Below are 23,499 nucleotides of genomic sequence, written 5' to 3' on the forward strand. Positions count from 1 at the left end.
CTTTGTAACATAAAAAGTTGCCTTGTCATAATTGCATTAACTAAATCTAGATTGTTCTCAGACATATAAATGCTTTATTAATGCATTAATGAGTGTTAATAGCTTACTTACACTGTATATTAATGAACTGTATAAAGTGTCAATTGGAACAACTAAAGAAACTAACTGATACCTGCTGCTAACACCTTCTCCTGCACTCTCCCTCTTATCATTTCATATTTGACAGTAATAGGAAGTGATAAAAAAGATAATAGATTTTAACAGATTTTAATAAATTTTGAAGCAGACATGAAAAACAAGTAGATACCCAACGTAAATGTACAGTGTTGTTCAGAACACTACAAAACTAAATAGGGCTGTTTTTTTTATCAAGAACAAAAGTCCTCTTTAAATTCAACCAGTGAACGTAAAAAACATAAAACATAGTAACATTACATGGGGGAGAGGCTGGTTACCACGGTGACAAAATGCAATGCAGTATTACATCTATGGAGGTTGCCTGCACTGAAGCAAAATCTGCTAGAACAGATGCAACTCATAGAGAAAAGGTCTAATGTCAAAACTTCTTAAGATATTTATTACGGACTAAGGATTAAAAATAAACTCATTATGACAATAAGAATAAAAAGCATCAAGGTGAAACTGATTCCAAATTTGAAGGTTTCCATTTTGTGGCATACATTTACTATATATTTATTTCCTTACAAATTCCTCCTGTTTCATAATGCCTTCACGATCATACTGTAGGTTTTTTGCATAAGGTATCCAAAAAAACAAAAACAAATTAACATAAAACTTCAGCATTACTAAATTTCTCCAACATTCTTCAGAGTCAGCCTTGGTCATGTAATACAGTACATTGACAATAATAATCATCTAACTAATTGAAGCCATCAGAGCAACTGTATTTACGTTCTTTGCCCTTAGTTCTAAATACGAAAAGACCTTTTATGTACTGGAAATCTTTTTGATCCTTTGTTATTTGAAACAAATGAGATTTACAAATTGTGCAGATAAATTCCATGGAACAAGAGATCCTTGCCCTTATGAAGCACTTTAAAAGACCACTACCAAAACATTATGATCAAAGGAAATAGGCAGGATAAGTAGGTTCAGATCAAAGACAGTTGCTAACTTTACATGAAGCTCCCATTTGTTTTCAAATCCCATTTCATTCCCCATGTCACTGTTTATGCAGTAAGTGCTCTACTCAAGGTTGTCGATTTCTTAGACACTGTCAATAAGAAGCACATACTGTATAGCAGTCAATTTTATTGCCAAACCAACCCTTGGTTGTTACAAATGTTTTATGCACACATTAAAATATTAGAGATACAAAACAACAAGATATGAAAGAGAGCATAAATAACATATACATATCTTATGCAAAAATACAATTCAATACTACATTATAGTAGTATTATAATATAATAATCCATTAATTTTAGTGCAATACTAACCACAAATATCTAGAATATCATAATATCCTTATACAAAGTTGCCCAATACATACTTTTATATCAGTGTTGAGCTGAAAAAGTCTGAACAGCCTCAAGATAGGTGCTCTTCCACAACCGCTCTGTTCTAGATTTGGACCAAGAGAAGAAGCTCAAACAAGGGAAAAGCTGGGAGTGGGAGTGGCCACTAAAAAGCTTTAAAAAATTCTGATTTAAACATTACTTTTAATACATCAAGTGTTTCATACATCATGGTAAGGTGACTCCTAAAAACAAGAATTATTCTTGCTTTGTGCATGACTATTTCACCTACTGTAGCCATTTTAATTGCTCATGAGTAATTGTCCTGTGCCCGTGTTAAGATTTTTCTGGCCTTTGATCAGGGCAGAAAAAGCACAGGATAGGGCATGAAACTGCATCAACACTGGGGTGTTACTGGCCCTTTAATGCCATTAGCATCCATACAACCCCTGTTGCCTTCTTCACCCATCTCCCACTCTGCGACACATACAGTATATGGAAGCAACAGTTGGTAAGTCACAATCAGTTATTTTAGAAGCTGTGGAACCACATTGTCCAGCTGTTTTCTATCTTCAGAGACTAGGATCCCAAACTTAGTCTTGCTCCCAACTGTTGCTCTGTAAAAAATATCTGTGACTTCCTAAGACACATTAAACTTTAAAAGCTGGCTGAGAAAATGGAGTCTCTGATGGGCTTTTTTCACTATATGGTGTAATTCGGCCTCCCATTTCCTCCCATTGCAAGGTAGAGGTGATTATTATACCAAAAACTTAAAGGTATCCTCTCCTCGGTCTGACACCAGAGGTTGTAATTTGTTTCTGTCCTTCTGAAATACGAAATTGCCTCTTTGGTTTTACTTATATTAAGCTGAAGATTATTTTGACTACCCCACTTCACCGAAGCAGTGACCTCCTTCTTGTACAGAGACTGACCATTTTTTGTCATTAACCCTACCAGGGTAGTATCATCTGCAAATTTAATTAATTTCACAGATTCAGCAGTAGATACACAGTCACAAGTATTCTAGGAGAACAGAATGGTGATAGACAGCAGCTTTGGGGGGCACCTATATTTGTAAACACTGGGTAGGAGTGCTTCTAGTATACTTTGATCATCAGCTTTGTGACCAATAAGGAATCTAAAATCCAGAAACACTACCCTTGACCCATCCCCTTACCCACACTCCTGTGGAAGACAATTGTATTAGAGACTGAACTGTAATCTACAAACAAAACCCATCTTGAGACCATGGACATGTACACATTCTCACAAACAAAAAATTAAAATATTTCTTCAAATTTACTCTAAAAATTATAACAAACAATAAGCATTCAAATTATTATACTGATATCACTCTTTATATTAATACAGTACCATATATTTGTCTTACTATCCTCCTTTTTTTCCCAACATCTCTCCTGGAGATAGCGCTTTTTCTGGATACTCCACTCAAAGCGCCTTACAGGTAATGAGGACTCCCCTCCACCACTAGCCATAGAGTGCACTGTATGGTCACCTCACATCAGCTATCAGTGGATTATAACAAAGTTGTAGTGTGCTCTCACGAGGCACCAGTTCTGTAGGGGTTTGGGCATTTACTGGGACAATTATTAATTGTAGCAGTAAATAACAAAATTGATTCTTTTAATGGCCTTAGAATCCAACCATGCGATATAACTCAAACAACGCACACACACAGGTACTAATACACGAGGATAAATTTATTAATACATAGAATATGCATGTAAACCTAACAGATCTTATCGTGAGGGATATCAGAATACAAAAGATATATATTCAGTCAGTTACGAAGAGTTACACATATCAAGAGGACATACGTTCGGTATATCATTCATTTAGACCATTTCGTAATTGAACTTGGTTACAACTTCTACATTAGATACTCAAAACAAGTACATAACTCTTAGGAATTAAATTGATATCAACTGGTTGGGATAACAATTGAATTCTCGAGCAGTAATGCAGTGAAGTTGAATACTCATCCAATCTCTGGGGATTCAGATCTCCTGCAGGCACAAAGAAGCAGTTGCAGGCTTGTTGCTGTCCAATCCGCATTCTCTGGCTCCGTGCCAGGCTGTGCTGTGCTGCTTGGTGGAGACTCCTGCGAAGTTTGTGCACAGGAGAAAAGATGACTGTGGGTCCCAGCAGGTCAGGAAGAGGACCGGTTCGTTCCTGATGAAGCGCTAGTTCTGAATAGTAATTCAGCTGTCCACAGTTCCGACCTGTTCACGAGGCTTGCTGCTGATGCTAACCTTGGGTGGATCCTCTGGTTACTCTCTGGCAACCTCCGCTCTAGACTCTTAGAACAGAGGAAAGTTCTGGCACTCGGACACACTGGCCGTTCCGTGGTTGTCCAGGCTGAGTCTCAGGATGGTCAGGAGGTGCGCTGCAAGAATGTCCTGCCCTTGGGAGCCTTTCTGCTCCTGGGCCGTCCTGCCCTGGAATTTTCTCGCACCCCTGGAATTCTCCTTTTGGAATTCTCTTTAGAATAGTCCTTTAGAATTTCTCCTCAGGCTCTCTGTGTTGCCTGTTTTTACCTGGGGGAACTTCAGCTCGTTCATTGGCTGAAAGTTTCATGGGCATCAGAGACCCATGTGGGTTACTCAGCCCTACCAGTCCCTGATTGGTTGATCAAGGTGAGATTTGAGTCACTTACTCCTGACACTTAGGAATGCAGTCCAGATGTCCATCTGGCACTCCCTAGACAGATAGGCGCCAATGGATGACTATTGATCATGATAGCCAGGCTTAGCTAAGTGCACCCCCATTTGGGAGCTGTCCCTTATCAAAAGAAAACATCTTTAAATCAGCCTGCATGAATAGTTTCTCTGTGGCTGCACCACAGAAATGAAGAGAGAGATGGGGCCTCATTTGGGAAAGCACAGCAACACTTAATTCTGTCTTATTAACAAGCATTGCCGCTACAAAGTGATGAAGCCAATTCATAGATGGGGATTATTAGGAGGCTATGATTGGTAAAGGTCAATAGGTAATTTGACTAGGACACCAGGGTAACACTCCTACTCTGTCATGATTGTAATTCCTCCCCCTTAAGGGCGCTCCGGCTCTTTCACATTTTATTTGATTTTGTGCACCTGCCTACTATCCAGCCCACCTTAAAAGCCAGACGCTTTTAGGGCTCTACATTGGAAGACAGAGGCCCGGGGGCCCACCTACCACCAAGTCACCCTACTCCCGTGGCTTGAGGGCATAGGCCTCCTATCGGTGTCCTGACCTAGCTGAGTCCGGGGTTCAGAGCGCCTGGCCTGTTCGTCTCCTCCCTCTGTTTGTTGCACTCCATTCCGGATTCTACTGTCTGCATAGGTATCTGAAAGATGAATCTTAACAACTCTTTTCAAGAAGCACCCTGGGATTTTTAATGACCATAGAGAGTTAGGACCTCGGTTTTACATCTCATCTGAAGGACAGCGCATTCTTACAGTGTAGTGTCCCCATCACTATACAGGGGCATTAGGACCTACACAGACCACAGGGTGAGTGCCCTCTACTGGCCCCACTAGACTCCAAGGCAGCCGTAATGTGATTGCTTGCACACAGTCTGGTCAGATTTCTGCTAGCAGAATTTTGAATATATTGGAGTTTGTTCAGTGTGGATTTGGATTACCCTGTGAGTAGGGAATTGCAGTAAACCATTCTAGAAAAGAAAATGGCATTGACCATTTCTGCTCAAAGCTTGGAAATAGTCTGGTGATATTTCTGAAATGGAAGAATGATGTTTTTACATTATTCTGGACAAAGGGGTTAAAAGGGGTTAAAAGTCAAGCTAGGATCAAATATCATCCCTAAACTCTTCAATTTTGTTTGAAATTCAAGCACAGTACCCTTCATAGATAGGGTATGTGATAGTGAAGCAGTAGGTCTTGTTTTGTATAAAAAACAAGTCTGGGTTAATCAACAGGCTCTTCACAGTCACTTGTAAGTCCAAAATACTTCCACCATCCAGTGGGATACACATATTACCCTGACTTGGTATAGCCTGAAGTAGCAGGGCTTTTGCAGATGAAAATTCGTTATTTAGCAGAGTGTCCCTGAGGAAATACATACAATGCATGGACAATACAAGGAGGCATTTAACGTTTTGTCACTTGGTACATCATCACATCCTTATATTGCAGGTATAATTCAGTCAATGTAACTCAACCCACTAATTTTTTAATGTTTTATGATTAACCCACTCCACTCAAATATTTTTCATGGATAATAAATCAAGTCTACTTTGTATTCATGCTTCTCTCCAGACTTCGAATCTTAAAGAAACTGACTACTTTGCAATATCTAATGAAAGCTACTGTTATGTCTTAATTATCTAGCTACATGTAAATAAAATAATTTGGCAAAGGTTACCAAATGAACACTGAATGAATGAACACTGAAATTACTGTTTTGAATAAATTGTATTTATTGGATATAAGCTAGTACAAACCTCAGACTCTTTCACTACGTAATTTGCTTTATAACAACTATATGAGAAATGTGGCCAATCTTATTTGATAAAATCCAAAATCAATGAATGTAAATGGTAAGGCAGGTTTATCATGACACTTGCATGGCATTTACTGTTTTGCTACACCTATTTGGTATGCTTACTATTTGCTTCACAATAGCTGTTTTTGTTCATTGGGAAAAGTAAAACAACACCAAAAAAATAACATATGATAAAGTAAGGCCGCTACGCAGAGAGCAGCCTGGCTCAGAACTCTACTGTTTGCTATGTGGTCTGAACCTGGCAGCCAAGCAGCAGGTGGGAGTGAGCCTGGCACAGCAGTCATGGCTGACACGTCCTCTGGGGGTGACTGCTCTGTCTGGCCAAAGATACTATATTAAGAACGATATATTTCATTTCCCCTTGAAGTGTAAATTAAGACTGATCGTACTCTCCACATCCCTTGCTGTGGGGACTGGTGACAAAATACTCTAAATCTTTATTACAGCTTTTACAGCGAAAGAAGACTAATTTACACCTCAGCACCACCCCACAATCAAAGGTAACTTACAGTATATACACTTTGTAAAATGCTAAAGTATGGGGTTTTTAATTATTTCACTAAATTCTGCAGTCATGGGTTGTATTCTAAACTCCATCTATTGTTAACTGTCATTTTTATGCTATTTGTCTGCACTTTTTACCTACATATTCTTACTGGAATGAAAAATATTAGTAATTTTAAAAAGGTATGTGATCAGAATGCAGGTTGAGCCCTTTAGTTCAGAAAACCCTACGTCAAACCTCTGTATATTATTAACAGAGATTCCACAACTGGAGGCACACCAACGATGAGCACCTTGGGGGTATAGAGTGCCTGGGGTTGCTTGAATATACTGTTGCTTGGCACTATGTAATTGCTAAGATGTGCTACAGTAGGTACCTCTGAATATTCAGTGACATCACTGAGAGACATGCAAATCATCCAGTAAGAATCAGCTCTCCTGTAGTGCACTGTTGAGCTCACAGCATGTTAAATGGTGAGCTCATCAACAGTGGGCCTGTCAGGAGAGTACAGTATGTTTACAGTCCTCATTCTTCTCATGCTGGTTCAACGGTTGTAACTGCGAGCTGAGTTGCTTAGAATATGGCAGTTCCTATTAGGAGGTACAAAATAAAATAATCACTGCTGATTAATAATTAAAACACAATGGAAGAGGAAAATCATCCTAGGAATCTGTGTGTGTTTTTCAAGACAGATGGGTTTCAAAATAAAATACTGCTGGAAGTGTCAGTTAGATTATTGACAGCTTCACTGGCAGTGATGGAATTCATATATTCAAGATTTCTAGTTAGTTAAGACAGAAAATAGATTTGCCTGAGGGCTGTAACCTTTATGGCCTTTCAGGACTTTGAAGTTCGAGAAGAAAATGAACTCTGAATTAGGACTTCTGGCCTGGCAGGAATGAAAAGTAATGTCAAAAGACATTAGACTGCAGAATCAAGGTGGACGCATGCCAGAGTTCATCTGCCAAATAGACAGATTCAATTGCGTGCCACTAAAAAACTAACTCTCAGCTATATTCAAGGTGCTCACCCTGCAAAAGAAGTGCTTTGTTTAATGGAAAAAGAACAGCTTGAGTCTCACCATACATTAAATGTTTTATTTATTTTTATTGGACATTGAATTAGTGTCATTATTTTTATCTGAATCATTATTCAACAAATGGATCTCACTCATCATCCTAGAAAAGTTGATAACATTTTATGTTATTTTATCCATCCATTTTCAGACTGCTTTATTCCGTACAGGGTTGCAGGGGGCCCAGAACCTATCACAGAAAGCAAGGGACACAAGGCAGGATACACCCTGAATGGGACACCAGTCCATAGCATTGGAAACCAGAGCAACCGGAGGAAACCCGCACAAACATAGGAAGATCATTCAGCGCAGATAGCACCTCTGGAATTGAGCCCAGAGCCCCAATGCTATGAGGCGGTATTGAACCACTGTGGTCAATACTGCCATCCCTTTATGCAATACATGTACATCTTGTATCAAAATCATACAGAGAACCTAAAACATCAGAACATTCAACATACTGTAGGTGCAGAGAGTCTCACCACCTGTAAATGTTGGATAAACTTTTTTTCTAATTCTGTTTAGTTTTCTACCAACTAAAGCTTTATAAAGTATAAAAGTATATAAACACTTGTTACTTTCTTTACACAAATAATTCAGGTAAAAAAAAGTATTTATAAAATATTATTTTAAACTATGTAACTTATGTGACCTTGAAATTACAGTTACTGTATGTGACCAGTGAAATTACAGAATAACCCTAACCCTTATGTGACCTTGAAATTACAGTTTAAAATAAGTTCTTATTTACAAATATATATATTTACTAACTTTAAAGGATTCTCCAGAATAGTGATCATCTCTTAGGATTTCACAAACAGGTCTGCCACATGATCACTTCTTACCCTCATTTCAATAAATGGTTAAAGATTAGAGCGAGTCAGCCAGGGAAAATCCTGAGGAAAGAACACAAAAACAATCATTTTACACAATAAATGTTTTTCAACAGAATGAGGTATTCTAATATTGGTTCAGGTCATCCATGTAAAGCATTAAAATTCACAAATTTTAAATATATTTAAAATGTATACCTAATCTTCCTTTGAATGCAAGCTTTCATTTTGGTAAGGACACCTTTAGAAGGAATAAAATGTCACTCTATTTTCTTGTTTTTCATTTTCTCCTAGGATACACAAGTCCTTAACCTTGATATAAGCAGTGGTGTACTGCAGATAATTGTTTTTGGCCCACTTCTCTATATCAATTATTTAGATTCTAGCATAGTTACGGTAGTAAATTAAATTTGCAGATTATATACTGTACAATTAAGGGCAAACATGGAAACAAGAAAAAGGGAATTACAAATAGGCTTCAACAAGATCATGGAAAGGGCAGACATTGGACAAATTAATTTTAATATTGACAAATGCAAAGTGTTTCATGCCGGAAGCTGGAATATAAGCAATATGAAAAGAAGTGTGTAATTTAAATAAATGAAAGTTCTGCTCAAGTTTTACAATGCTTGATTACTCAAGAATTAGAATATTGTGTTCTATTTAGGTCACCATACAACAAAAAGAATATTAAACCTTTAGAAAGTGCCCAAAGGAGAGCAACTAGAAAAATTCTTGATTTTAGGATGTCAAGACTGAATGTCCAGTTGGAGAAAGAAAACTTTCATTTTATTGAAAGGAATAAACAAAATGAAGGCCGCAAGCATCTGTTACTATAGTAACTGTTGGGTACCCTTGGTTACTATTTGTAACCATTGGTTGTAAACCAACAGTGTAACTGCAGGCGCCATCCTTCGGATGAGACATAAAACTGAGGTCCTGACTCTCTGTGGTCATTAAAAACCCCAGGGAGTTTCTCGAAAAGAGTAGGAGTGTTATCCTGGTGTACTGGCCAAATTTCCCATTGGCCTTTACCAATCATGGCCTCCTAATAATCCCCATCTATGAATTGGCTTCATCACTCTGTTCTCCTCTCCTCTGAGAGCTGATGTGTGGTGAGTGTACTGTGCACACTATGGCTGGTGGTGGAGGGGAGTCCCCATTACCTGTAAAGCGCTTTGAGTGGAGTGTCCAGAAGAGTGCTACTGTATATAAGCGTAAGAAATCAATTAACTAAAATTTCCTATATTAAAATTCATACTAAGGAATGCATGATTAAAGCATTTCATGAAAGGTAATTATGATTTGATGAATTATCTGATGTTTTAAGGACATATTAAATCATACAGTATGTCATTACTTCTACAAGTACTGCTGTTCAGGTACTGTACATACTTGTTGCTTCCTGTCTGAAGATGACTCGATCATGATGTTTATAAGACAGGGCTTCTCACAGTCTGCAAGACAGTCCTTTAGAGCTTGCTGTAACTCTCCTGGAGTCTGTACAAAGAAGCCTTTCCCACCAAAGGCTGTCATAACCTGTTCATAGCGAGCTTCTGGCAGAAGGGAAACAGGAGGTGCACTGCAACCCAGAGATACTGTACATTGGTGCTCACATTTAAATATTTGCTCCATCATTTTACCATAGAATTGATGTCTACAACAAAACATAGACTGGAAAAACACAAAGGAATGCTTCCAGTCAGGTGTGCTCACACAGAACATAATATATAGGATCATTACAAATTATATTCACTGCATCAATACTGACACTTATGTTCATTTTGTACCATCATGCAGGGGAGGGAGGATTTTTTTCATAACTTTTAACTAAATGTCAAGTTTATTTTTTAGTATGTTATTTGATGAAGCACCAGATGAGGCTTTACTTGTGTGCTCTCACATATGACATATGATGTACAGTGATGAGGAAAAGCTTGAGATCCCCGAACATAAATATGAAACTTTCAGTTTCTTACCATAATATGTTTGTTTAGTTGAAACCATTCTTTTTTTAAATAACCAAAAGGGTTTTTGACAGGGAAAGGGGTATGTTTTGTTTTTGACTAGTAAAGGTGTATGAAGTAGAAAAAAAAAAAGACTTAAGAGTCACTGTATGTGAAATAATAAGTGAACCCTTAGTTTACTTAGCACAATTAAGAGTGTAATTAGAACCAGGTGGTTAAATAATTGGGTAACAGTAAACAAGAAATAAGTTTGAGTAGACCTGTCATATACTGTAGTATATAAAGGTCAGAACCATTGTGAATTTGGTCTTGACCAAATTGGTGGTTGGTGAAAACATGTCATGCCAAAAAGATCAGAAAGGGATTTCACATTTCAGTAAAAACATAGTTGATGTTCATTAGTGTGGTTATAAAACCATTTATATAATTTATGTCTTCTTCCATTTACAGTCAGACATAGACAGACAGAGTCTATAAATAAAAAATATTAAAACCATAGAGACTCTTGGCACGACAAAAGGTCCAAAAGAAAAGCAATCTGGAAAGTCATCAAACTAAGTCACATAGAATACCAGAAAAACATTTAAGGAACAGCTGGCCTCTGCAGCTGGGGCTAATGTCAATGTTCAAGCCTCAACCATCAGGAAAAGACTGAACAGGATCATTCATCATTATCCTCCTTCTCATGAAAAGATAGCCAGGAAGAAAACAGTTCTCTCTAAAAAAAATACTGTTGCTCATCTCAAGTTTGCCTAGAACTGGACAATCTCTGGACAAGCAAATCAAAAGATGAAGTTTTTAGCCACAATAATAAACATTTTGAGTGACTAATAGAAGAACCATCGGACATGGTGGTGTCACACCCGACATTCCTCCCATAGAGGGCGCTCCACTACTCCTGTCATTAGTTTCGTGATTGTTGCTATTTTCCCCAGGTGTACCCTATTATGTCTACCATTATTTAAAGTCTAGCTCCTCCAGTCCTCGGGGCTCAACATCAGGGTATGGATGTCACGAGTCCCGCCTAGCACCAGGATACCCTACGTCTGTCTCCTGAGGGCATAGGCCTCATCCCCGGCACCTCCCGTTTCCTGAGCCTGGGGTCGTGAGGAACTCGCCCTGTCATCCTAGGACCTCCATGTTTTGCGTGTGTTCGTGTTTTCCCCCTTCTCGGGGATTTTAACCTCGTTGCGTCAGAGGATGGATTAATTGTTGATGGACTCATGGATTGTACCCTGACCTGCCTTTGGACCTGCTTGGATTTGGATGCCATTCTTTGTCTCCCCTGCTCACTGTCTCATGGACTGTCACTATTATTTTGTGCACTATTAAACCCCTGTGTGTTTTCCCATACCACACCTCTGTTTTCTGCAGCTCTTTCCACATCACATAGGGTCTACAACAAAACCCGACATGGACTACAGACCCTGTCCGTAACAGGTGGTGAGAGTACCATAGTTTGGGGATGCTTTGTGTCAGTAAATTCTGGAGGAGAATGTCAGGCCATCTGTTTGTAAACTGAATCTGAGCTGAATGTGGGTCAAGCAGCAAGACAATGACCCTAAACATACAGGCAGCTCTCCAACATAATGGCTGAAGAAGAAATGTAACATTCCGGATGGACAAAGTCAAAAACCCCATTTAAATGTTGTGGCAGAAGCTGAAGTGAGTTGTTCCTTCAAGGAACTGTACTTATCAAATAACACCAACATAAAGTACTTCTAGAAACAGAAAAATGTACTAAAATTCATAAAAGGCAGTGTAAGAGACTGATAAACAATTACAGGACTAGTTGAAGTTGTTGCTGCTCAAAGAGTTACCGAAACTAAGAGATCAATATTTATTCAAATTAAGAAATTTAATGTTGGAATATTTTGTTACTGTAATTAAATAATCCAAGTTTATGTTAAGTCTGTGTTATAGTTTTTTATGTATGTTATGTATGATGTAAGATCCAGCTATGTGTTTGGTCTAAAATACACAAGAATACAAACGAACCACAGGGGTTCACCAACTTTTTCTCAGCACTGTATCTACCTTTCTTTAATTTTATTCAACACTGGCAAAAACATTAATAAAAAATATATGTTAATGATGAGGAACATCTGAAAATGAGTCAGATTTTACTGCTAAACGGATTAGCAACTACGGCATATTAGTTGCATAGTTTACCTTGAGTTATGGTCAGTATTTTGAAGACTATAACCAGTATGAATAAACATCAGTATGAGACAGCAAATTACAGTTTTTTTTCCTGTCAAAGCTGTTACAATAGCAGAAGTACCAGTGAAGGCTTTAAGTAAACTGTTAATGCTCAAAATATACATACATAGCAAAGCCTGATTGGGTCTAAGATGTTTAAAATTTTGCACCACAGTGTACACATAGCTGCACATAATCAGCAATTTAATGCAAAATTTGGAGTCTGCAGTACTCACATCTTGGTTAGGTCTCCCATGTTTTTCATTGTGTTCCAAGTGTCTTTGTCTACTCCGCTGTATATTCCATTGTTATTGACAACAATGATTATTATTGGTAAATTGTACCTGTTATTCAAAAAAGATTAGTGAAATGATGCAAAAAAGTGCTAAGGATTCTGTGGATTTCAGAACCGTTTCTGATCTTTAAACCAATGTCAGGCAAAAATGAGCAACAAAACAAGTACTAATAATTAAACTATATGGCTTCACATAGAAAGCAAGTAAGATACTAACAAAACATTTCTCACAAGTGTGACATAAACAGTAGGAAAAAAACAGAAGCTTGTGACTTTATTATTATACTCAGACTTCTATAAAAAACAGTCTACCCATGTGTTTAAAATGTTATTTTCTTGAAATACAGTTCATATTTTAGCAAAGCTTAGAAATGCATGAACAGAAAAAATAATCCTAAAGTTTGCCAAATTGTTAAATACTACAGTCTTTACCCACTAGAGGTTACTGCTGTTTTTTGGATTTGATGAGCAAAGGAAAAGCTGTTCTGAAATCTGGATCCATTCTCTAAAGAAGAATTACCTGCATATTGTCTCTACCTCCATGCCTGAGAACCCAAAAGCACTATCCCCCTCAACACAGATGACTCGCTTATTGGGATTTTGCTCTCTGGTGACAACTGCAGCAGCAATGGCAAATCCCAGACCCACCCCCATTGTACCAAAGGTGCCAGCATCCAACCTGAGAAAACAAACAATACTAGTTTAATCAGCTATGGAAGCAAGTTACATTACATCTAGTGTATGCTTCTTTTGCTAAATAAAAATGATTTTTTGTTCTAGTATCTTAAAAGACTAATTTTAATATAGGGATGAAAATGTAGCTTTTAAAATTTTGGGGTATATTTTCATACATTTTGTTGATTGGTGCATTTTGTTTGGCTCTTAATTTATCCTACGCTTTAAGATTTAAATTAACTTGCCTGTGACGAGGTAAGTAGTTCTTAAGCATGGTCCGTCCAATGTCCATGGTGTTTGCTCCCTCACTGACTATGATGCAGTCGTTTGGTAACAGGTTTCGTATATGATGAAATACTGTATAGTAGTTCATAAGACCTGATGACTGCAAAGACAGCTCCTACAAAAATAAATTATATGTATGAACTATCAAACATATGATATATTTGAACATTTATTTTGGTGCAGAAGGCTCCACGGCCGAACACGGTTGTGTTTTCTTTCTTCTTTTTTTCAGCATGGAATAAACCTATTACTTGTTCCTTTGCAGCCTACACATGCTGACGCAGCTACCCACCTGAACTACTACATATTTAAATATTGTCTGACTACACAAGGCCTAATGAGTAAATGTCACCTTGCCTAGAAAGTCCTTTTCATAAAATGTTATTAAGGCAGTGGTTTAAAAAGCATATGAAGGAAACCAGTGTGGTAAAATTAACCATTAGCCCACATTTTCTCATATTATCAAAATACTGATTATATAGTTACTGTAAATAGCCTTTTCTTTAGAAAAACATAAAAACTTGTTAAAATAGAAAATCTCAGTCAAGATCTGGGCCAGGATTAAATCAAAACCACTGTCCAACTTACAACACAACACACATTACAAAGTCAGTGTCTGGCTTTTTACTAAGTAGAAGATTTAAGCCTTTATCAAATAAAATGCTACCATCAAGTGCTGATTTTGAAGTGTGCGTGTGGCAGAAGTCAAAGCTGTACATTTTTAACATCTAGAAATAAGGATTGTGCAGAAATGATAAATATGCAACATGATAACTAAAAATTGAATCCATTATAAAATTTCTCAGATGTGAAAGCATTGTTTTCATACGAAATATTCGCAATTGTATTGATAGTAGTTATTTTATACTCTATCATTAAGCAATTAAAGCCAGTTAAATACTTTGGTTGCCTGTTCATTGCTTCTGATCTTCTCTGTAAGCATCCCCCACCACTCCGTATTTTTGGGGTATTTCCAGATTTCTCTCCTGAAGGATGCTAAAAGCTAAAAGATGGATACATTTCTTTAACAGTTTTGCACACATCAGCTTATTACACATTTTATATACTCCATAACTAGCAGAAGTTCCAAGTAAAAAGTAAACATAAAGTGAAATACACAACGTACAATGTGTGGAGCTTTCTTTGGATGTGTAAAGAAGACCATTTTAGGGAAAAAATCAGGATTTCTTTCTCCCCTCTATAGGTCTATAGTCCACCATTTTACCTTCCCCAATCATGACTACACTGACTTATTTGCTTGTGTAATCTTTTACATTCACAAAAAAACTTTCACCAACTCTCAAAGATAATGCTTACTCTATAATAATATAGAGTAATATAATTGAAAGAAAGTATAATTTTAATAAATTGTACTTATCATAAGCACTGTAAAATGAAGCTTGTTTGATAAATTATGAATGAGTATGGAAATTATTTAGATATTCTTGTAACTCCAGATGGGCTCTTTGATCCAATTTTTTTGTTTTTTGGTTAACAAAATTTGAAGCAAATTAATACATTTTACTCCTCCACCTGTTCCACAACGTAATTGATGTCTCCAAGTATAGCCACGGTCTGCCTGACATTGTTACCCAGCTCTTCAGCATGCAGGTCAACCTGGACACAAAAAGCACAAATCAATAACGCTACTTAGGAGACACTTCACAAGCACAGTATAAGAAGTGCTAATGGGTACTGCTTAAAAGTATAACAAACACTGAGTCAGACCAATTTTCATTCCAGAAATGTATTATTACAACTTCGGTGGCTAATATACTAATCACCAAAATGGATTTCAAAATTAGAACTGAAAATAATTGTAGGACACTATTTGAAAAAAAATCTGCAATCAAAGCTTTCCCTGACAACTAGAATTATCTACTTACATAGGGTAAATAAAATGAAGATATACAGTATAGAAATATGTATACAATGATAAAGATTTTACAGTGCTTGTGCTCAAAATAAATAAGATACTGTATACTTTAATCAACTACTTTTTTATCTATACATAATACACTTAGATAAAAATAAAAATGAATATTTGAGTAATCAATGATGAAGGTGTGCAATTATTTTCCAGTAATTGCAATGTTATTCAATGATAGTTAGCCAATAATTGAAAGGTGGATATGGTAAATATCTAACCTGAATGAACTTCACATTGGGTTGAAACCGTGGAGGAAGTCCGAAGTGCAGTATCCAATTCAGTCTAGCACCAAGAAGCAAAATCACATCAGCCTGCTGCAAGGCCCTGTGTAGAAAGGAGTTTCAGGAATTTCATGCATCTGTCTTGCATAGCACAGCTGAGTTCCTAGCTCAGTATCTGAATCTGTCTGTATTTATCAATACAGATATTTGAAAACACCATTGTTTTGAAGAATAATACTTGTATAAAATAAACATAATCATAATCTGCATGACAAAAGCATTTCCATTATGTTAAACATAATATGGTTAATAAACATTGTTAGCAGTCAATTGTTTCATAGTAACGTTTTCATTTTCAGGACTGCAAACTACACTATGTAAATCATTATTGGACAAGCTATTCAAAAAAATCACCTATACATTTTTAAAACATTTATAAAGAAGAATAATTAATGCTTGTTAATAAAAACACTATTTTATTATATTAAAGGTAATAAAAACTTACAAATTGAATTTATGGACCCTGATCTAAAGTGGTATCTATTTCTATATTTCAGTAATTAGTGGTTCATATAACAATTCAGGACAAACAAAAAAATGACCAGATTTAGGCTTTCACTAATCCTGGAGTACAAACAGCTAAATCTGAATTAACAGAAGTCACTATGAATCAGCGTGTCTGGATCTGACCTAGATCGAGCAGCAGCCACACAGTTTGGGTGATTATCTGGTACCACTCCTTTTCCCATTGGGGTAGGCAAAAATGGAACTCCGCAAAGATTCACCAGATCCAGGATCTTAGTTTCAGCTCTGGCATAAGCTGCACCTAAAAGATATTTATGTTTAAATTCTTTTGTCAGGATTCTTGCAAACTCAACTTCATTTTACCCTTTCCATCCACTTCAACAAACTGTGAGGAGATGAATTACTTTAAATATCTTCAAGTTTTGTAGAGAAGACTTTGAACAACAATACATTTCATTTTCCACTGGGTAATTAAAAGCCCTTGAAGTACTGTGTTATGATTCATGTGGGGATGATTCATTCCAAACCTTTCCCCATTATAATTTTCAGTCTCAAGCAAAAACACATTTTTCTTCAATGTTCAACATTGGCTGTTTTTTTTTCAAATACATTTATTATTTTGGGAATATGGGAATAAAATGGGAATATGCAATCTGATAAATAACATTATTGTCTGATTTATTATCTGATTATCCAACCAACAGATTTTCAGCCTAGAATTTTTCAAGTCAAAGTGGTAAAACACATGAACACTAGCATGCATCTTTGAAGGGCAAATGTAAAAATTAAATGTCTTAGGTACTGTATATCATTCCCATGATGTCAATTAAGATTATATATTTTGTGCCCTTACTGTAAATGCTTTAATAAACTTTAAGTAAACAGGGTACTGTACTGCTGACAAAGAAAATTAGGTTAGGAAGATTTAAGTTACTTTGCTTGCTGCTGGTTGCTTTTCAGATGTCAAATAGTTTTGCTTGCATACCGTGTATGCAATCACAAATAAAACATTTTAGAAACAGCTAGAAACAGAACAGAAACAACAGAAAATCTGTCACCGAGAAACAAAATCACAGGACAGAAAGCAGAACAGGATTTTCATTAGTAAAGAAAGACAACCTGAGCTGACAACCTGCCCTTTTTCTTAAAATCTCATGCTAATATGATTTTTCTTCTGACAGCTGAGCAGCTTTAAACCAGAAGGCAAGTGGCTACAGTTTTTTCCACAAAATTTAATCGACTATAAAAACAGTACTGTTGTGACACAATGTTCATTTTTATGCTGCTGACCTGCCCTTTTGCAAATGCTCTCATTGTTAATGGGCACCTTTTCCAATGATGAGGAGAGGCCTCGTGGCTTTCTTCAGCACAGACACTGCTTGAGCGATGGCCTGAGGCTCTCCCATAGCCACCGGAGGAGGCAAGCAACAGGAGACCACCCTGGAAGCCAAACAATACAACAATACATGGAAATGAAATCCTTTGCATTTTTGAAGGACACTGGTATGATTGCATTTTTGGCATGGACATAAATACAGACATAGAACCACAGCAAAGACAATAAAAATCACAGTACACTGTATTTAAAGACAGTTGATGACTTACTTGACTTTTGCCCTTTCCACTCTGCCATTTACCATGTCCCCTGGAATGTCAACATAACAAGCCCCTGGGCGGCCATATATGCTGCTTCTAACAGCCTAGAAAGAAAGTTAAACAAGGAGTTTTAGCAAAGGGTAATTCAAACTAAAAAATAAGTTCAAAATGCATGCTTAGTATGTCAAATATTTTAGTTCTCCGAACTTTGAAAGGTATCAGTATCAGATGTTTCTAAATACTGCAAACTGGATATTCTTCCAAATCAGATGTTCCAAAGATTTAAAGGTTCCTAGTTTTGTATTCCAGAACATTTTCTATGTCTCTACTTTGTCAACAGCTGACTGCTCTGAAGAAAGGAGAGACAGGTTCAGGTAAACTTAACAGGATCAATTTAACCCATCTACCAGGTATATAACTTAATACAGTATATAACTTAAGAAGACACAGAAAAACGTCTGGATACTGGACTCCAAGGACTGGAGTCAGACAACTGTGTTCTATACATTACAGATTGGATACCTTCTCAATCACTGATGGAATGGCTTCAAGGCTGCTGAGTCTTGCAGAGAACTTGCTGTAAAGCCTACATGCCTCTACCTATGAGGTGATAAAAGACAAAAAAAAACAATAAGAGAAGTTTGCATTTTTAACTCTTAAATATAAAATTTTTGTTTCTCAAATATAATTTGGATTATGGTGGTTATACAGTATAAAGTAAGTTCCAATAGTGAGCAACTAATCTAATACATCTGTGACTCCTAATGTCCTCTGAAGATTTACATCCTGATGGAAGGTATAGCTGACAACACAGGTGCTGAAATTCTTAAGTAGGCAGAATGATTTGAACATCTCAGCCCTTTAATACTATTACTGAATTGTTTGAGCATTCACTTATTTAAGGAGAACTGACTGTAGCTGCTCTTTTCTGTTTACTATCGTACCTGTGGAAACTCTTGAAATGCCCCCATTGTGTCCTGGTTTTGGTCTGAAGAGCCCCCAACAACAATAACAGGCCTGCGAAACAAAAAGAGATTTTTCTTACATGGAATTCTTCAGAAAAGTAGCACATTTTTTGCATTTCTTTTCTTTGCCCACCACTGTATGTCTACATTCTTAATCAAACAACAGGATACAGAAAACTACCATAAAGTGACTTATTTTTCATATTCACATTAAATCATTATTAATCATTAATATTTTAATATGATATATACTAAGTAAATGTTTCAAAAACCTGCTATCCTCATTAATAAACCATTTTTAAATGCCAAATGTGCAGCCCATACTCTCTCAAACTGAGATTTTGTTTTTGTTTTTTCATCAGACTTTTTCCCCCAATATTTAGATAATGGAGTGTAAGATTTTCCAGGCCTGGATTTTAGGAGCTGAATTTATGTACCAGTTGTGAAATACTGGATTCTGTTTAACAACTGAGACAAACATCACCTTCCACCCTGCCAGATAACTCGGACTGAGAGTCATGGCTGATATCATGAAAAATTATGGCAAAGGGATGGGGTCAGAGATAATAGCAATGTTTAACCAGAAGGATAGTCAGCCATTATAGATTCTCTTTCATATGTCAATATTGTATCTAGTGCAAATATTCATTTGTGATGATTTATGATGTACTGTATACATCAGACAGCTTTCAAGCGATCACATACATTGTTGTTTGATGAGTTGAAAAAACATTACAGAGTTTGCTTGTTAAATGTTACTATCTTCTTTGTTAAAAAGTACCTGTTTGGATTCAGTTATTAGGTACTGTAGGTGGTTACATATTCGAGCCCCAGCAGCCCATTGGTCCTGAGCTTATCCTGGGTTCTGTGGCATTACGTTCACAGAGAGCAAATGATCACACCCCCATCAGAGAGCCTGCTCCCAGAAAGAGCTGGATGCCATTCTTACAACTTGGTGGACTGGAGCAATTGGGGTAATATGTCTAACTCAAGGAACAATAGCAATGTCTGCAGTGGGCATTTGAACCCACAACCCACCAATTACGTGCCTAGAGTATAACCAACTATGCTAAGTTGTCTCCAGCTAAAAAAAACATGGACAATATAATTAATTAATCTGAGCATATCCAAATGATTCATTATCTCTTAGAATGCACTTAATTTAAAATTCAAATAATACCATAATTGTTACACATCATTTATTAAATATATAACGCAGATTCTCAAAGATAGCTGGAAAGGTTACTGTTTTGTATTTTATGAATGTAACATTTCAAATTTGTAATGGCTCTTTCAATATAGCTTTCACTGTAAACCAAGAATAAATTATAAATATCAATTATAGAAATGCATGTTTTAAGTACTGTTTCCAGAGAAGAGTTAAAAGGGGATGTTTACTGTACATTAATTTCAAAGTTTTCTATATTGATCAACAATTCCTCTTCTACAGTAAATCATAGAGAAAGAGATGTTTGTTGCTATTGTAAGTATGTTTTCAATATATGCCTCACAACTGAAATGTTTTTTATTCTTTCAACTTTCAGCATGGAATTAACCTCTGCTTGCTCCCAGTTCTCATTAATCTTTTTAATGTGGGTTTGCACATTTAATAACATACAATATCTTGCATAATTCTATAGAAAGTTAAGTATTAAAAGCTGTGTTCTGCACAAGTATTTTAAAACAATGTAATCTAATTTTTTCATCTGTGCTATAGTTGCAAGAATTTTCTTTAATAAAGAATTCCACACAATTTGTTAAAAGATTTGTGACATTCCCTAAAGGATTTGTTTGATAAGCAAAAACCTGCATGACAACTAACCTAATTTCATGTTATTTTCCTAGATGCCAAAGACTGGAAAGGCAGGGTACACTGAACTTGGACCTAGATGAAATCTAAACTTCAGCTCAGATGCCAAAAGAAATTCACAATAGGTCACTTTTTTTTTTTTTACAATACGTCACTTAATGGAAGCTTTCTGTTCACCAGACGCTTCCTGTATCTACCCTGAGACAAACTGCCATCAGATTCTGAGCTTGCAGTTCTTTAACTCTTTACACATTTATCATTTTTAAAAATTTAAATCTGAGTAAAACAGACAGCTTCTTATAGTACTGTATCTATTCTTTATTCTGTTTTACAAAGCTTAACACATTTCTAGTTTAAAAAAAACACTAAAATATTATTTAATAAAAATAAATAAAAGGCATTTAGTAAAAAGCACATTAAACTACTGCCTTGGTAACAAAGCATGACTTTACCAGCAGTTCATGTTAGCATTTGCCATTCCTCCTAAGGCATGGATGAGTCCCGGACCAGACACAACTAGACAAACTCCTGGCCTACAAAAAAGAAAAAAAAGTGATCCACAGGACAAACCTCTTGTGGAAAGATATCCATAATATTATGAACTATTAAGAACATTTATGTATATCGCCTGTTATTAAACTAATTAACACCCCTCCCTCAAATGTAACTTTTTTATTTTCATTTAAAAGTGAACAAGCTACTTTACTTGAAAAAGACAATATCCACAAGTGTGTACATGAAAAATGGAGCACTATCCTGCTTTTCATTTCAGAATAACTGAACTCACTCCTACCTTCCTGTTAAATATCCCACAGCTGATGCAGCATAGCAAGCCTAAATAAAGAAATTAAATTACACAAATATTTAAGATTCATACTTCACAAAAATAAAGAATTCTGCAGGGTAACAGATAAATGAATGACAAGAGCATCATTGTTTCTTTACCACTTCAAATTCATGCACTGAAGGATAATTCTACATTGCTTTTCAAGTAGTGGAAAGTTCAAATAAATATAAAAGAATACTATGCAGTCTAAATCCATAAGGTTTAAAAATGGATGCTTACCGCCTGCTCATTTCTCATGCCTACATACTTTATGCCTGCAGCCTGAGCAGCCATTGCCACCTCTATTACAGGAACACCAACTATTCCAAACATGTACTCCAAGTTCTGAATAACGGGGGAGAAAAAAGATTACTTTCACACGTGGGCAGTGTAAAAAAGAGTGAGTTTATTTTAGTACAGCTAAATATCATTCATATAGCTAATCAAGCTAATATAATGTACTGCATAAATTAAAGGTCCTTTGTTTCTTAATCAGTTCTATCTACTGTATGGTATGAATCTGTTTAAACCCTTAAATGAAATTAAACATAACAAATTGGATATTTCATACATCAAAATATTAAATACACATGATAAAGAGAGTTCATACTACTGCATCCATATTGTAGCGCATTCGCCCTGGGCAGCGGCAGAAGAGCACCCGGCTGGGGTACGCGGTGAGGGGCAGGACAGGAGTGGAAGTGGTCAGGGCAGGGTTTAGGAGGGCCGCTGACCAGTGCAGCTGTCCCACAGTGAAACGAGTGTACAGTCTGGGGAGATTGCCCGTTTTCCATGTAAATAGTTCCCTGGTTCCGCACCCCTGGGTGTTACACTCTCTCTCGGGCTCGCTCGCGCTCTTGGCGGGTTTGTCTCTCTCTGGTGTGGGCGCGGGTGTACGGCTGGCAGGTGGTGACGGAGAAGAAATAAAGCGCAGTTTTTAACTCCACAAGTCTGAGTCTCTGTGTTCGTCCTCACCGAACCTGATTTGTTACATTGGTGTCAGCAGTGGGATGAGGACTGCACTTCACCGAGGACGGCAAATTAAGCGGGGGAGAGTGTAACGCATACGGCCTCCATTGCTTGTGAGAGCTGGCTTACCAGAGCGGTGACGTCACCGTACTTCCCTGTGAATAGCAGGGACCGCAGCCGCCGGGCTAAGGGGATATTTCCCTTTGGCTCAAGAGGCTGGGTCCCTGTTGAGTGACGCCAGAGGCCTGGGTTTGCGTCCCCGACGGTGGAGGGCCGACCTAATGCGGCAGCGGTGAGGGCGCCCATGTGAACCCCGATACTAACCACTGCTGTACAATCATTGCTTTAACAATACAATATTTTTGTTGACAGGATATATTAAGTTACCTTTATGTTGTGTATTATTCGAATTTCTGTTTTGGTCAATTAGTATACCTAGAAAATCAGCCTCTTTTTTCAGAATGTTATCATTCTTTGCTATGTGTGACAGCTGTTACAGTACAGTATATTTGCAAGGTCCTTGAAGTTGGACACCCCAGAATATATGTTTGATTTTATAAATGTATACATTTCTATTTTGTGTTTTTCAGTTTACAGAAGTCTGAATGACAGGAAAATGAAAGCTTCAAAATGTGTTCTCTAAAAATAAGGAGAAGAGATCATACTTGCGCTTTCAGTGCTTCAGCGATTATTTGAGCTCCAGTTATTTCCTCCATTGCTCTCGGTATCTTCGTCCCTGTCACATTGTATTTAGGTTCAAGGTTCAAAGTTAATAACACTAACCCTGAACAGCTCAACCTTTTTCAGCCAATAAG

At 36.9% G+C, this 23,499-nt stretch overlaps 1 protein-coding gene across 3 annotated transcripts; it reads right to left on the reverse strand.

The window, feature by feature from the left end:
* Positions 1-7,597: 7,597 nt before the first annotated feature.
* Positions 7,598-23,430, reverse strand: hacl1 (2-hydroxyacyl-CoA lyase 1). 3 transcript variants are annotated; one of them, XR_016093850.1, is made up of 18 exons: positions 23,350-23,430; positions 21,956-22,060; positions 21,683-21,723; positions 21,342-21,422; positions 19,059-19,131; positions 18,637-18,714; positions 18,124-18,218; positions 17,846-17,958; positions 16,684-16,819; positions 15,991-16,096; positions 15,376-15,459; positions 14,744-14,845; positions 13,803-13,957; positions 13,403-13,561; positions 12,824-12,931; positions 9,814-10,000; positions 8,357-8,481; positions 7,598-7,775 (listed from the first exon to the last, which is right to left on the reverse strand). XR_016093850.1 is itself a non-coding variant. In XM_088929305.1 (17 exons), exons 1-17 carry the CDS (start codon positions 23,398-23,400, stop codon positions 8,449-8,451), a joined length of 1,707 nt encoding a protein of 568 aa, XP_088785431.1. In that variant the 5' UTR covers positions 23,401-23,430; the 3' UTR covers positions 7,598-8,448. The 3 variants fall into 3 exon arrangements, 2 of the variants coding, with proteins under 2 accessions (XP_088785431.1, XP_088785433.1); XM_088929305.1 differs by having other exon boundaries at positions 7,598-8,481; XM_088929307.1 differs by lacking the exon at positions 21,683-21,723 and having other exon boundaries at positions 7,598-8,481; positions 23,350-23,392.
* Positions 23,431-23,499: the final 69 nt, after the last annotated feature.

Source organism: Atractosteus spatula, chromosome 12, assembly GCF_055471065.1.
Source record: "Atractosteus spatula isolate fAtrSpa1 chromosome 12, fAtrSpa1.hap1, whole genome shotgun sequence".
In the NCBI taxonomy this organism is placed as follows: domain Eukaryota; kingdom Metazoa; phylum Chordata; class Actinopteri; order Semionotiformes; family Lepisosteidae; genus Atractosteus; species Atractosteus spatula.